At 36.6% G+C, this 16,834-nt stretch overlaps 1 protein-coding gene across 2 annotated transcripts in view; it reads right to left on the reverse strand.

Moving 5' to 3' along the window:
- LOC145991041 (phospholipase A1-like) overlaps positions 1-16,598 on the reverse strand; it is a 32,917-nt gene extending 16,319 nt beyond the window's left edge. For both annotated transcript variants that reach the window (XM_083126736.1, XM_083126735.1), the window contains exons 1-5: positions 16,518-16,598; positions 10,853-10,885; positions 9,506-9,542; positions 6,835-6,976; positions 6,121-6,272 (exon numbers count right to left, since the gene is read on the reverse strand). In XM_083126736.1, coding sequence (XP_082982862.1) covers positions 6,121-6,272; positions 6,835-6,976; positions 9,506-9,542; positions 10,853-10,885; positions 16,518-16,562 — 409 coding nt within the window. In that variant the 5' untranslated portion in view covers positions 16,563-16,598. The remainder of the gene's footprint in view (positions 1-6,120; positions 6,273-6,834; positions 6,977-9,505; positions 9,543-10,852; positions 10,886-16,517) is intronic.
- Between the last annotated feature and the right edge of the window lie 236 nt (positions 16,599-16,834).

Raw genomic sequence — 16,834 nt, forward strand, 5'->3', positions numbered from 1 at the left:
AAATAAATAAATAAATAAATAATTAATATAAACAGAGGAGTATTCTTCATGAGATGACAAAGGAATTGTTTGCCCTTTTTGGAGAATTTTTGATTCTGCTATTACATTTACATTAGGGCTCAGCCGATACCGATGTATCGGTACCAGGGCCGGACTGAATTGAATTGCTGTTTTAAGTCCGCTTTATGCACAGATAGGCTAATCGGGACTAGTCCTACAGTTTCAAGTGGGATCTGAACCACTGCGCAATGTGCCTCCGCCGGGTATCGAACCCGGGACTGCCAAGAGGGCGGTACAAATTTTCATCAACAGGGCGCTGGTCGTGAGCAGTTGTGACAAAAAGGCGCCAAATTTGTGTTTTCAGAAGGGCACTGAAATGGCCCCGATCAGTATCGGAATGTATCGGGTGGAGTTTATTTAACGATACCAGCCGATACTTATCCCTTTCCGACCGAAGAGAGATTTCTGATGAATAATTTGTCACAGATTGAATTTTATTGATGTTTGGGTGCATCTAAACACAAAATTAGTAATGAAATTTTTTTGCCACATCTAGTTTTCTAGGGAAAGTACCCTCACGATAGTGAGTGTTAGGCCTTATTTACTACCATAATGTACCATATAATTATTACTTTCAAAATGAACAGTCCGGGATTATATTAGAGAAAGACAATTTAATTACTTATGTATAGGTATGTATGTATGTATGTATGTGTGTGTGTGTGTGTGTGTGTGTGTGTGTGTGTGTGTGTGTGTGTGTGTGTGTGACTGTATTAATGATTGTAGTTATAGGGTAAATAATATATTTACATTAATTACAGTTTGTAAGATTTTTTGGTATACCACATACAGTATAGTAAGTGTCAATTATTTACATTATAATCTTTTCAATACAACAGATCACGTATTTACCTGTCAAAAATTTACTTCAAGTCTTCATACTTTGTTTCATTATTACAAAGTAAGACATCTACTTGACATGAAAGGCAACAAAACAATTTTTATCTCGTGAGAGGTAAAGATAACAATCACATTTTACACATCTTACTTTAGTATGACTTTTGCAATTGTCAAGGCGACAACAGCGTGGCGCAGGGATGCTGTCAAAAGTAGGGAAATGATCATAGCCATCGTATCTCTTGTTAGCAACAGGCTTCGGTGATGGAATGTAGCTGTTCTTTTTGTGTATTTTGCTCCATTCACCTACAGCATATTCTTCCATGTCTGATGATTCTTCAAGACTTCTTCTCTTCCCCGGTGTTGCAATTAAGGCTTCAGATAGTTGCAGCCTAAATTTAAGGAGATCATCTGTGTCTTTCCTTCCTAACTTATTTAATCGACAATCTTCCCTGTACATTTGCCAACAATTTACAACGCATAAGTCAAGGAAGTGTAATGTCACTTTCAAGGTCCACTTCTTTGTTTTGAACCATGTTCTGTAGTACTCTATTTGCTGATCACAAACATCAACACCCCCCCATACTTTGATTGTACCTTTTCACAACGGAGTGACATGTAACTTCAATATATTTATTCTCTTTTTGCTCCATCTCTTTACCTGCGAAACTGGCTCAATTCCACAACATGTTGATGCCATGAGCACTTTCTTATTGTCTTGCCATTCCACAATTACTATTTTGTCATACCTCTGACATACTCGTATGATTCACCCCTCTGCATTTTCCCTTCATGTAACCTGACACCTTTAATCCTGTTTGCCATTATTGATTCAGTCCCTTCTATTCCTATTTCCACAAGATTTTCCAGTAATGGAAGTGTTACAAAATATCTGTCAAAATAAACGAAACTACCTTGTGGAAGGGAAGAAACAAGTCGGAACACAACAGATGGACCAAGTCCTAGCTCGGGGCAGTCGACTGGAGTAGATTTTCCTTGATATATTTCAAAATCTAGGACAATTCCTGATGAACTGGTGACAACGAAATTTTTTAAACCTACAGGCCGTAGTTTGTTTTTTACGAACTGTTTCAGTTTGCAGCGACCTGTGAATGAGATCATCTGTTCATCAATGGAATAGCTTGAGAAATCTCGCGGTATTGATTTGCACCTGTTTCTCACAGCATCTATCAAAGGCTGGACCTTCCAAAGCTTCTTCCCATGTTCCTTCACGATTTGCAGCTTCTTCTTCACCTTCACTTGAGAGGCCATCAATGTCGGAGTCCTCTGGCAGCTGCAAGACAACATCATTGGACAGAGCTGGAAAGAATAATATAATATATTTATATATATTATGCATAATATTACATATTGTTATGGAAACTATGTATTCACAAAAAACAACAATAAGTGACTTCAAATGAAAATACGTTTCCACCAAGAAATATATTTTCATTTCTTCTCAAGCAAAGGATCTACAGCAAGTACAACTAACACTTCACAACAAAAGATTATTCTGCATGCGAGCTTAAATTAGACCTGACCCTCACGATTGTGCGACTTACTTTTTACATCACAATACAAACCATACATTAATACAGCAAGCGAAACTATTTATCTTATTTCAAATCTGACACTTTTGAGACAAAGAATTCACTATTTAAATTTGAAAACGGAAACAACAAACAACAAAAACAAGGAACTTACCTCTGGAACTCATTGCATCCACTTGTTGCTGCTTTTTGCTTTCCTCCAAATTCACCAGCCAAAGCTGTAACGTCATACAAACAAAAGAGTAATGAAGCGCACAACTAGCACGGGCGTTGCATTCCGGTTTGAGTCGGAGAAGCGATCTCTCCTAACGGGAAAAATTTCAAATACCTACCCTCACGATCGTGTTTCCCCGGTCGCAAAGGGTTATCCGGTGCTTTCACGAGATCCGAAAAAATGTCCCGCGACACTTTCGGGGAGTCAAATTTTTCTTAAAATTATACAAAATTCGAAGTGTTTTTTTATTATTCTACACACGTTTCGTGTGAAGAATTTAATTTTGTGATAACAAAATATGTAGTTTAATATTTTGAAGTAACTTTTGAATATTTTAAAGCAAAAGTCTCGGTAAATTGATGCATATAATTGGAGTGGAACACTTACATATATCAATCAATATTTTGAATAACTTTTAATTATCACAATTTTCAAGTGTCGTTATAGGTTCAACGTGGTATTGACTCAGTCCTAATTTATATTCAGTAGTTTATTATGGCACTTTCTTTGCTAGTATTATAACATGGTGCTCATGTTGTATGTTTAATTTATAGTTACATTATCGTTGAAGTACGCTATTTGTTTAAATATAATTATTAGGGCTCGGAACTTTGTTACAACATATATTTGACATCGGATCGAATAATGGGGTGAGATTTTCACGTATCTGATGAAAATCATCCGAAATAGACGAACTTGATAAGGCATATCTTGACATATTTTACAAATTTCGCATTTTTACAACATATTTCTTCAATTTTCTCATAAGACACATTTCTGCATAATTTCGTAATTTTCTGGCAAATAATCGGTTATTTTATAATTTATTCTTCGTACCTTTATCGCAACAGATAGTTTATATTATCAATGACATGATAAGGAAATTACAGACGAAGGAATTAAAGCAGACGCCGTAATTTTATACCAACTAGTACAGAACAGTAATAACACCCCTTTTTTATATAACGCCGGGAATTGATAGTGTGCGAACATTATTTAGGAAAAATTTTCTCCGTCATTGCTACGCGGGCAAGAGAATCACCGGCCAGGAAACAAGTTTCAATTGTTCTAATTTCTTTACGTTTTTCGCTTCTCACAACAGTCAAAAGTAAACATAACATTCGGTACATTGGAGCCCCTACTCTATCGGCAATCAAGTATGGGAGTTTCAAGATCACTTGTCGTTTGAGCGAGGCACGTATCACTGTGGACATAACAGTGCGAGTGAATAGAATGCCTCCTGTAAATGAATCTGTTTCGGTGAGACTGAGGGGCTATGACCAGGGGCGTAAATAGCACGAGTTTTGGGGCGCAGTATGAAGGATAAATTAAGAAAGACCGATAGTTTACAAAAGTTTTCCTTTCGGCAAAATATATTTTCAACCAAACATATTATATTTTTGTGCTCCTACAACTGCAAACAAAAAATTTTAATCACTAGAAAAATAGAAAGTGAATTACCAGATTAGAAGAAAACCTTCATTAGCTGAATGGTTCAAGTCATTGACTACGTCTCCGAAGGGTAGACGACAGGCAACAAAATGCGATTTTCTACTGTGCTTTAGATATTCTAGTAAATCAAGTAAATAAAATAGATTTCAGAGTATGAAAGAAATCAAAGAAAGCTTCACTTTTTTTAGCCCCAACGAAACACACCGACAGACACTACTCATTTCTGAGAGAAATATGAAGATGTTTCTTGCACTATAGCTACAGAAATGGTTTGTTTTCGCAATGTAGTGCCAACTAAAATCAAAGGAATAAACATGTCGAACATCAGCGAGTCTTCTTGATAGAAAACAAAATTCTGGATAGTAACATTCCTGACGTATGAACTGTTTGTATACTGTATTTTACCATATCTGTGACGTCTTCATCAACTGAGAAGTCGTTTTCCAAGCTAAAATTGATCAAAAATTACTTGAGAAGCACAATGACAAGAGCGAGATTGGGTGGACTGCCGCTCAAAACTGGACTTCACCAATCTAGCACAAGAATTTGCTTCTATCAAAACATGCAGAGGACTGATAATTGGGCACTTAATAATATCGTATTTTTTGTACTAACAGTGTATGTTCATATGTAATTTTGTTACGTTTTAGTTTCTGTATTGTCTTAACCTTCCGTACCAGTTTTTACATTGATTCAAATTAATATGTATTGTCATATTTGTATATACCTAGTACAAATGTAGGCGCGAATTAATATTTTAGAAAGAGCCTTTTTTTAAAAAAAAAACAACAAAAAAAACGAGTAGGGGCACACAACTGAAAGTTGCGGGGGGGGGGGGGGGCCGCAGAGCGTGTTAGTTACGCTACTGACTATGTTACAGAATTTGGGAGTGATGTGTTCTCCACAGACAAGATTCTGTTTTGGAAGTTCTGTGAAACCGGGGAAGGATATTGGAAGAGATCTTCAGTATTGCAGCATTTAGATACGGCGAAACATCAAAATCTGCCTAAAAAAGTTGTGTTTGTGTATTTATTGCCAACATTTACCAGAACTGTAGCAAGTTGCCAATTATGCTTTACTTATCAAAAAGGTGTAAATGAAACTGCAATGACCCTCACGATATTTTCCTATTTCTCAACTACATTCTTCGGTTAAAGGAATTCTGACTCTATTTAATACCAACCCTCCATCCTAGTTGATCTTCCCTGGAAGATGCTGACTTCCTGTATAATTAATGATTCGAAAGTTCTGCTGTGCATATTTTTGGCTTTACTGGGAATATTTCTGCATTTTTCGGACATATTTTTAATTTTTCATGATATATTTTTCAAATTTTATGACATAGTTATACATATTTTATAGGACATAGCCCTGATCATTATACTACAGGGTGATTCAAAAGCATTACACTACAGGACAACTCCGTTGTTACGTTAGTGCAGATAGCGAAATATGGAAAGGAGGTTAAGTTGTTTGAAATATGTGGCTTTCAATCAAATGTGCTTGAATTTCCAACGTAGAGTGCACTGTTCAGGCTGTACACTGGTACGGGCAGCAACGGCTCTTCAAAGATGCGTGCTGCAGGTGATGATGTTCTTTCTCTCATTTAGAATGAACCCCCTGCCCTTTCCCAACACACACACACTGACTTGGAACCACTAGTAAACGCAGGATTTCATTTCCCGGGGACTGTGGAATTGTAAAAGTGGATATCACATAGGTAGAGGCTGGATACAATATAAAGTAATTTGCAATTACTATTGTTAACCTTCGTTTTAAAAATTATTGAAAGACAAGATTGGTAATCGGAGATCACTTACTACTTTGTTTTCCCCGGAGTTCTTTATGCTTCATTTACAAATTTTGATTTTCTCAATTTCGGGTGTGGCTATACCCCCATCGTTCCCCCTCCCTGCCTACGCCAGTGCTTGGAACAACAAAACACAACATTTTAACACTGAAACTCATGTTGAGATTTAGGTACATCTGTTTCCAATAACTTACCTTTCTTGGGTAGTTGAAAAACGTCATTAACAATTGAGGACTGAAATCCGTGGATGATAAATTTCGTTGGATTAGAAGCATTGAAAGGAGAATTGAGTAGGTTTGTTACATCTCCGGTAAATAATTCGTAAAAAAAAATTTCGTATATTCCCCTGTAAAAAAAGCAAAGAATGTTTATTTTTAATAAAGGCAACCAAAATTTTGAATTACATAATTGAAAATAAATTCTAAAATTGTAAATATTATCTTGCTATCGTAATAGAAAATATTCAAGCATTATAATTTAGAACTATGAAGCAGTGGCGGCGATTAGGGGGGCGAGGGGGGCAGTTGCCCACCCCACCCCCCAGTTTTCGCCACTTTTGCCCACGCACTATGCTAAATCTTATCTACAAAGGGAAATATATTGTTTTTGCGCCCCTAGTTTTGGCACCTTGCCCCCCGGGTTTGAGACCCAATCGCCGCCACTGACGAAGTAAAAAGAAATTAGGTAACTCTCTACCTGTGGGTTATAATATGTGGTTATTTATTAGTTTTTATTTCTAAACTTTATCTTGTGAACTCTTCAATATCACAAAAGAAAAAGAATTATATTATACGTCACGGACACTGCTGGCATGTAATGAATACATTGACTTTCAATGGAATCGTTACAAACCGGCAGTGTCCGTGACTGTACATGTAAATTGCAAGTACTTATATTTCACTGCTCACCTGGTGTGAAGATAAAATTTTACATCGTTCTTTTTAACTGTGAGTGTGGTTTCGCCTTCTATAACTTCTCGAACGCTGCGATTCTTGTAGTTTGTCTTCATGTAATTCCGAAGCCACTCTTTTTCCGCAGGAGACCACTTGTCTAGAATCACAAAATAACATTTGGAACGTTTTGAAATAAACCTTCTAATCAGCGGCTTCCAAACTGTGCTTCGCGACTGCTTTGGAAACAAAAATAGCAAATAAAACAACATTATGAATGTATGTGGTCGTGAATCTTGTACGTAAGTATCGGGTGCAGCTTGCTGTGAAACAGTGAAGACAGCTTGTATTATACTGTATACCGATGTGCATGTCGTGCACAAGCGAAGGGGGAGAGAGAGGAGAAAAGAAATATCTATCCACTTTAGTTCGCGAGTTTGTCGTGGTTGTATGTAGTTACTACAAGTGAATCTGGTTCTCTGCAAGCTTGTGTCAACTACTAAAAGAGGCGCTGGAGTTTTAAAGTTATTTTTCACAGCAAGTGGCGTTTTATGGGATAACTGCGTAGACGGAGCGAAGGCTACGACAGGGAAGAGTTAGGGTTCAGCCAAGGAGTGCAGCAGTAGCCACTCAATCCTCCAGCAGCATGCCTTTACTGTGAAAAAAAACCCGCTGCATTCCCTAAAAGAAGTCTTGGACGAAAGCGCGAAAGTAATTTTATCAAAGCACGACCTCTATGTAAGAATACAAGGTTATTCAAAATGTTAGGTGATAAGAGTTTTCATATGTCATTGCTCATGGAAAATTTTGACTCTTCGAAACAAGGACTTGAGAGAGCCTTCCCTATTGACTACCCATTCACTTTGGGAGACAAGTTATGTTGTGAGCGTTGGCATTGTGGGGTCGCAGGGGGCCCTTCTATACGATATTTATCATTAGGATCAGATTAAATCGAAAGAACAAACTACGTACTGAAAACGAATAAAAATCAACAGGATTCTTATAACTAAGAACAGTGGCATACGAAATGCAAGCTGTGGATTATTAGGAAGGCAAATTGGATGAATGAATGAACGAGTTAAAATTTGGGATGCGTCGGCACATATGTTCATTTTGCAACCTTCAATGTATACCGGAGAAATCGCCTTATCTAAAGTCCTTACTTTCGAGTTTAAAAAAGGGGAGGCACTGACGTAAGCAGGGGGGGGGGCTGAAGAGGCTACAGCCCCCTCCGAAATTTTGAGAAAAATCAACATTTTCAAATAAAAGCAGTGAAGAACTCAGGGAAAAACCAGAGTGGCAAATGCAAAGCCTCCTTTAAATACCGCCGATGCCATTCTGAGAGAGAAAAATTCCAAAAATATGAAATATCGTATTGTGTATGCAACCCCCACCCAGAAAGCACCCTCACCGTTACAATTCCAGCTCCTCCCGAAAAAAATCTTGCGTACGCCAGAAGGGTGAAAAAAGGCATTTGAGAAAGATTAAAAGTGCAAGCTGCACAGGACATGCATTAAAAAGGTAAGACCACACTAATTCCTCGAGACAGTGGAAAATGCCCGCTCTTCTCACCAAGTTTAAACATTAGTAAAAACACTAATCGATGATAAATCGCTGGAAAGGTTAAAAACTCTGCGTGACTAAGAGCGGCACATTCTAGAAGGGTGTGCCAAACATTTAAAATGACATTACAGACACGGCACAGCGGAGGGTCCAGCACCCAGCACACTTGCAGCAAATATTATTTGAAGTGCACCTATGTACTTTTTATTCTGGGGGTGGGGAGGGTATGCAAAGAACTAAGGCCAAATTTGTCCACAGATGTCCTAATGGGGTCTGGAATATTTGGCAAGGACGAGGGGAATGATCATAACGGGTGTTAGTAGTGCTCTATTTTACAGCTTTTCATACTCTGTTATTACTGTATTAATTTTCGTCAACGGGGACTATGATCTCCATTTAACCACCTAAGGCATGCCACTGTGTGCCGGCTCGGTAGCCAAGCGCGTTAAAGTAGTCGACTACCGATCTCGTCACCGTTTCCCGTGTTCGAGTCCCGGCCTTTATATGTGTGCAGACACGTACAACCCTACAAATATCTAATTTAAATACAGGGTGGCCCAAAAGTTCCGCACGATAGTCAAATGACGATAAATGTGCAATGTTTCCGATTTCTTCTTGCATGTGACCAATGTTGATTACTGAAGACCGGGTAGAAGTCATCCTACTCTGTTGACGCGAAGGCTACTCCCACAGGGACGCCTACAGTTGTTTTGGCAATGGTGGCCAACACATTGAACAGATATTGTAATCCAGCCTATGGTGGGGGACTTTTGGACCACCCTGTAGTGTAAAGTGGTAAATAATTTTACTTCCTTGGAAGGAATTAACATATTTTATAAGTAGTTGCACTATACTGATAAATTCATCTTCAGGTCTTCTACCCCCCCCCACTTTTTCGCCTTTAGATGGCGGCTGCTGATAAAGGATGAGCATCCACCCCCGAAATAAAATTCTGGTTACGAACCTACTAGGGTTATTTGTGATTGTCCCTTCATCAATTCCATCTAATCATTGCTCATCCTCATCGTCACGATTAGCCCAAATGGGCAGGAAAGCGACACAAAATAACAAAAAATATACTACATACACTCAGGGCATGCCACTGCATGTAAATGAAAGAACTCACCAGTGCCATATCCATAATCCTCTTCTTCATTCACAGGCTAAAAGAGTGAAAAAAATACAACATTTATTTTTCTAAATGCATTAAGTTGAGTACTTCTACATTAAGAAAAGTAGAAAACAAAAAAAAATAAAGATTTATAGTTCCAGACAAGCTTATAGAAACTCTATGAAGGGAAATTAAACTGTCCTCCACCCCACCCCCCATTAATTTTGGAACCCAATCGCCGCCACTGGTGCATGATATCATAAATATATTGTACGGTTTGTAACTAACTACTTATATCAACTTCGTGATAGACTGTTTTGGTACATACCAATATAGTATACAAAATGTCCCTTAGCAGTCACTCATTTCTAGAACACAGCAGATAAATTGAACAAAATTAGAAATGAACCATATACAGAGGATTCGTTCAATCCAAGGGCTATCTACTCCTTTTGGTGCCACCGGAAATGACAAATACAATGTTTTATTGTGCAATTTTACATGTAAATCGAGAATTCATGTCATAGTCATCTGCGTGCCCAGAGTGTGGCTCACCTTTGCTTTGCATCGAAATATGCAGGAAAAGATGGAAAATAGTTTTTTTTATTAATTAAAAATGCATAAGACCTCCTTATTAAATTAATAGCAATGTCTGTGGAGTTGCTTTCTATGAATAATGGCATCAGCAAGGCGTTCGTCAGACTGTTCCTGACCGATGCATTAAAATTCCGAGAGCCAGAAAGGACTTTTAGTGTTCACAATAAAATAAGAAATATTATTTTGTTCTTGCACTTTTTTTTCTCTATCTAAAAGTTCCACTGTATAAAAAAATTACATTAAAATCCTGTTTGAATTTTGGATGGAGAATGTAGTAATGCACAGTACGACAATTTTGGCATTCGTTACTGAGCACAAGAGAGATACATACTATGTATTACATAGTGGTTCGGATCCCACTTTAATGTAGGTACAGTACCAATTAGCCATTCTGTAAAGTGGACTTAAAAACCAAACTCAATCAATATCACGTATCTAATGATCTTCTTTTCTTTTTGTACAAAATCTGGCTCAACTCCACACCAACCGCTTTGGCATGCCACTGCTCTACTGGTAATTCAGTAGTATATCCAAAACTTAATGATGCTTTGACATGTTTTCGTGATAAACACCACTTTGGATTTTTTCATGAAAATTTGATTAAAAATAATATAATTTACATTGAAAAATAAACACACTCTCCCATTTAATAATAATTCTTCTGAAACGCTTTTAAATTTAATGTCAGCATGGTAAATGCTCTAATTTATAAAGCTATAGAAGCTTACTGAAGGAATTTGTATCGAAACAATGATGGCATATTACCTTATTGGACAATGCCAGTGTAGATGAAATCATCTGCAAAATAATAAGATAATATAAAAATATATTGGACAAACAAACTACCGGTATTTTTAAATTTCTTATTAATAACATAAAATATGGAGGACAATTAACATCCCTGAACATCAAAATTCTTGTAAAACACTCAGCAAAGACATATAGACATCAAAAAATGTTATCTAACTCAGGATTACCGGACACCTAATTTCTTACTCATGATTTGGTTATTTTTAAGTCAGTTTGTTCACCCATTCTATCACCATTAATATTACCACATTATCTGATCACGATGCGATCCGATTCTTTAGTTAGAGACCCACTGAAACCCACGGATATTATGGATTCCAGAAATAGGCTGATTCGCCAGTGGTGTGGTACTTCTTCCTGCCCACCTCATCTGTGTTTGAGGACGTTGAGCGATCGACCGACTACTCCTCGGTAGCGATCTCACTACACCAGGTTTCGAATCCTGGCTTTGTCATGACTTTTTGAGTGTTCTTTCATTAGGGTGACCAGATTTTCAGACATCCATTCTAGACCCCCTTCGCAGAAAGAAAAAGTGGCACTCTTTTTTCCTTTGTCGTAGGAGTTGTAGATGCCCCCGGATACTTTTATTCCTTATTATTTATGATTATACATTGTTAAACTAATGTCTCTTGGATGCAAAACCAAACTCATGAGTACTCTCGTAAACGTGGCGTCGAGCCACAGTATATCCCGCTTATGGATGCAATCGCAAATTTTGACACTTGTTGGTAGTTCAAATGTTATTCATTATTGGTACCACTATTTCATTTGGTTACAAAGAGTCACCGTTGCTACAGCTTTCTGCGCCCAGAGCGAGAATAGATTTTGACGCCCTCTACACAGAATTAGACACTCCTACTTTTGCGTGAGACAAATGTTAATCTAGACTTCTTTCTAATACTTGCAAACAACAACTGCAAACCGCCTAAGGCATCCATACATTATAAAAATAATAATATTAATAAATACCGAGAATAGTTGTATAGAATATACCTCCATGATCATTTCATCAAAGTGCCGAACAAATATCCGCCAATTTTGACTATTTTTCAATTTTGAATACGCCCTTGCATATTTAGCCATCACTCGTTACCTTGCATGTCAATGATTACAAATTTCTGCATGCAATATCTGCTTTCAAGCCGTAACTATAAACATGATAAGATAATTAATTATATACTAATGTCGAAAATTAAAGCAACAAACTGAAATTCTTTCCCTTGTGTCCATTTGACCACATAATACGATCAGGTGATAGTAATATTTATGATGTCATAGACAACTGGTTTAAGATAGAACATAAACTAACCTTAATGTACCAGGATTTATCAACAAAAAAAATCACAATAGCAACAGGTTAAACTTGGCAAATTTATAAAAAAAAAAAAAATCGCACGAGGAAAGGATCTCTCAAGGTAACTTAATATACTATAAGGTAGTGCCATCCGAAAATTGCCGATCATGCACGAACGCGTGACGTCATGTGGGAGGATCGGTTATGCTCGGTGCCCCTTCGGTTATGTTCGTTCGGGGCTTGGCAGAAGCAAACGGCCGCTATCATTTCTATGCGAGTTTCAGAGAGGGAAAGTGTTTCATTACTTTGAGGGGTAAATATTAATTATCATACTTCGGGATGGTATTGAGGTATTCCTTTAATGATTAGTAACATAATTAAAACATGCTACTTTTAAAAGAGGGGAAAATTGCACATGCAAAAGTATTGTAAAAATTCATTTTTCTGAAACATCATCGATATATTACAAAGAAGGTTGTCCGTGTTCTAATTAGAATTTCAGATTTCATCATTTCATAAATCGTATTATGATTTTAATAAGAAACGTTGCATGCTAAAGAAGAATTGCATAGTGAAAGAGTTACAAAGAAAGAATTGATTGACAGATTTGGTTTATTTTTGCTTTTCTGTCTTTTTTAAATATGAAAGGAAAACCCATAAGAGATAGTCCCCCCCTTTCTATCTCTTTCTTTGTTTCCACAAACCGGCCTCCTTGGCGTAGTGGTTAGCACATCGCACTTCAACGCCAGAGGTTTGGGTTCGAATCCTGGCTTGGGCATGGATGTTTATGAGTGTTCATTCATCATTTCATCACTCATCCCTATCTTCGCAAATTAGCCAAAAGTGGCACAAGAAGCGAAGTAAAATTAAGCAAATCAATCAATCAATATTTGTTTTCACATATACTATCACATTTACTAAATTCTCAATTTTCCCATTAAGGACAAATCAATATCTTGCCCGATTGGATTCGAATCCGGGACCCCTGGCGTCGAAGCGCGATGTGCTAAGCACTACGCCAAGGAGATCGACAGAGGCCTCCGAGGTACTACGGGCTCACAGAAAGTCACAGGAGTACTATCGGATTATAAATTATGGATATTAGAGTTTGGATAATAAATAAATAAATTATATAATATATAATCTATAAATAAAAAACACCCGTTCTTTATTTATAGAATCTCAAAGAGAGCGATAGTTTGCCAAACTAAAAAATAATCCTATCTTGTTCTCACGATAATAAAAATAGAAGGCATAATAAAAAATAAATTGGTATCTATAGATTGACACAGAATTTAATAAGCTGAATTTTGATGTAACTCGTTTTTATGTGGTTCTACAGATTAACTTTTAATTGGAGTCCAAACTTGAATAACCGTAATTTCTAATGCGATAGTAGCCCGGTATAATATATTTACAACATTTAACACAACGCAGTACAAATGCCTAATATTTAGTTTTCTGACTAAATAGTTCCTTCTTATTCATTCAGAACGTTGCAATCATTTCCAGGAACATTTCAAATTTTACATAACATCAGAAAGTATTAAAATTATACTGATATACTTAAAATCCAATCTTTACCATTCACCGTAATGTAACTTTATTTTTGAAGTTATCAAGTGAAAGAAGCAATATACAATCTAGATAAATTTTTACTCTGCATTTGATACTTACTCTAAATTCGAAAGAATTCCCAACCTTCTTCATATATTTATTTACTGTACAATAATTTACGTACGGATCAAAGTTCCACATGCAAAAATTTTTGAAAAGTTTTATGTGGAGGAAGAATGATGAAATAGTTTGTAAGATAGTAGTTTCAGACTTTGAAAACGCAATTCCAGTTTGTAATTTGCAGATATTTTTAATTTCTCTGGTTCAAATTTGGCTGCAAGTTATCGTTGTCATAGTTCTAAAAAGTATTATTTCGTATTAAGAACGTTACATACAAACGCGTGCTGAAGATGAGTCAAAGTGTACAAGTACTAATTTAACTAAGTTAACCTACTCGAAATACTTGATGAGTACTAGGAACATCAAACTTAAATGTCTTAACCTACTAATTCAAGCCTATAGAAATAGATTTTTGATCACACAGTAAATGAAACGCTTTGAGAATATCGATGAAAATATCTTAGTTTAATTAAACAATAAAGGAGAAAAGTTACATGAACTCACAATGATTGACCGTGCAAGTGTACGAATTATTATTCGTTAAAGGACTTTGTCCGCAGATTTTCCATTTCCATTCCCATGTGTGTCTGAGTTGTATAACCCGAAAATATACTCCAAGGCTGATATGCGACACACATTTGTACATTAACGAAGTAACTTGCATTACACTAATCTTAGATCTTGCTCTTTTTGACAGAAATGTACTACAAAGAAATAATGTAACATCCATTGGTTTATATTGAGTACAAGGGTACAAAATTATTCACAATATATTTGTGAAATACCAAAATTGAACAAAGTTGAAACATTTTAATGATGGGTGTAATATTCACTCATGCAATATTTACCATCGTGCATACAACTCTATGTAACTCGAATTGAAGATGTACTAAGTGAATTTAATTTCCAATAGCTTGCAAGTTAGTACGCGATCTTCGAAATGCATATTTCCGACAACGTTCTTCACGATAATGTGAACATACAAATCACAATCAACATCGGTCTGTGTTAAATGAATTTGTTAATAATTATAAATCCGACTTACATAAAATGTACATAACAAATCAGTTAGGCTCACTACGTACTTCGCACTAGTTGAACACATTTTCAAGATATTGATGACTTTTCTTGTGCTACTGTCGGTTAGGTTACGTTGTAGATTTTGGAATTCTTTATTCAGTTAAAGCAGGTTGATAGAGGTTGTTTGTAATCTTTAATTTATTTGCTTCGTTATGAAGACGTGTGTTTCTCCTTTGTAAACCATCGAATATGTTTTCCAACAACGAAACATTGCTTGCAGTTTGTGCATATACCTTCGTCTATATATTTTTCTCTTTTCTGGCAGCATAGTCTTTAGCTTCTTTAGTGCACGTCTCCTTATTGCATATCTTTCGTAGCGTACATCTCTGCAAACCTTATCAGCACGTCCTACAAGCGAAGCATATTGTGAAGATAAGTGTTTAGGAGAACTACACCATTTCCTCGATTATTTGGTACTAAAGTAATTGGATGTAATTTTAGCGATGGCACTGCAGTTGGCTTCAGGACGTTCTTTGGTGGAAAATACAGAAATTCTGCTTTTAGATCTCGCACATAGTCTTCTTCACAATAATTGGCTCTGCACACTTGCATTTTTTACATTTCGTCTACAAGCATGAATCTACTGTTTACTTACGCAATTATCGACTGGAAATTATGATATTTTATGTCCGTTCCTTTAGTTTTCTGGTTATAGTTTTCATAGCTTGCTACAGCACAATTAGACATGATTGCAGTCTAGAAGTACAAAAATACAATAAAAATAAATGGAACGCTACAAAATCAACAAACTGCTTGTTCCGATTTTTGCGACGTGTTAGTAGCTAAATGTACCCCGCACCAAACTTACTGCACATAGCAATGAGCACCGTCAAACCCGATCCTCCCAGATGACGTAATGCATACGTACTTCACATAGCAACGAGCACCCCCTGAGGATCTCTGTTTGTTGCTTTAATTTTGGACACTAGTGTAGTAAAGCACTATGTTAGGGAGCGAAGAGATATATTAATGTGCATTTCTTTGCAATCTGACCATATTAATTTAAAAGGGAGCCAATACTTTCACAGGGCGCCAAGGATGACTAACCCACCCCTGCTCCTCCCTTCTAGAGAGGAACGACTCATTTTGGCAGGACATTTCGCAGAACACTTGAAAACAAGCCAACCTACCTTTCATCGTTGTCATGCAATTTCAATTTCATCCTCATGGTCGGATTTAGCCAAAAGTGTCAGTAGTTATACTTTAGGTAATTGACATTCAAAATACTACAACAATCATATCATAATGCATTCGGATACATTCATACATACGTAGATATAGTTCTTGGAAACGATTTACAACAAACAAATGATAAACGCTATATTCTGGGTCTTACGCTTAATATTCTTCTCCCTTACATATACGTCTATGTGATCCTCTAAAATCCATGAATTACTTAATCTTGGAGTCAACTAAGTTTAAAGCTAAAGCATTACACAAATTTCAATAAAAATATAAAATTAGGAAAACAATTTCCACAAGAGAGAGACAATAATGGAAGATTATAATATTCATACTGATGCAAAAGACCCCCCTCCAAAATAAAACAACTATGATAGTGATGCTTACCGAAAGGAAGCAAAGCAAAAAATATATTCTCTGTGAACTTGCCATCTTTGCACAATGCCTCTGCTAGCATGAAGACTCAAGATCAAAATGCAGAGTTAGATAAAGAAAGACCCCGCCCCCACCCCCACCAGTACCATACATGACGATCATACATATCGTCATTTGTTATCTTTGTGGCAATATAACAATAAGTGCAACGTCAAACCTTAGCTGTTTATTGTTGACACATTCTCGTCATTTTATTACTGAACTGCGCTTCCTCTCATGAGATAATATTACCATTGTTGTAAGACATACCTAAACACGGTTGTTTATAA

This window comes from Lepisma saccharinum, chromosome 8, assembly GCF_977018435.1.
Source record: "Lepisma saccharinum chromosome 8, izLepSacc3.1, whole genome shotgun sequence".
Classification (NCBI taxonomy): Eukaryota; Metazoa; Arthropoda; class Insecta; order Zygentoma; family Lepismatidae; genus Lepisma; species Lepisma saccharinum.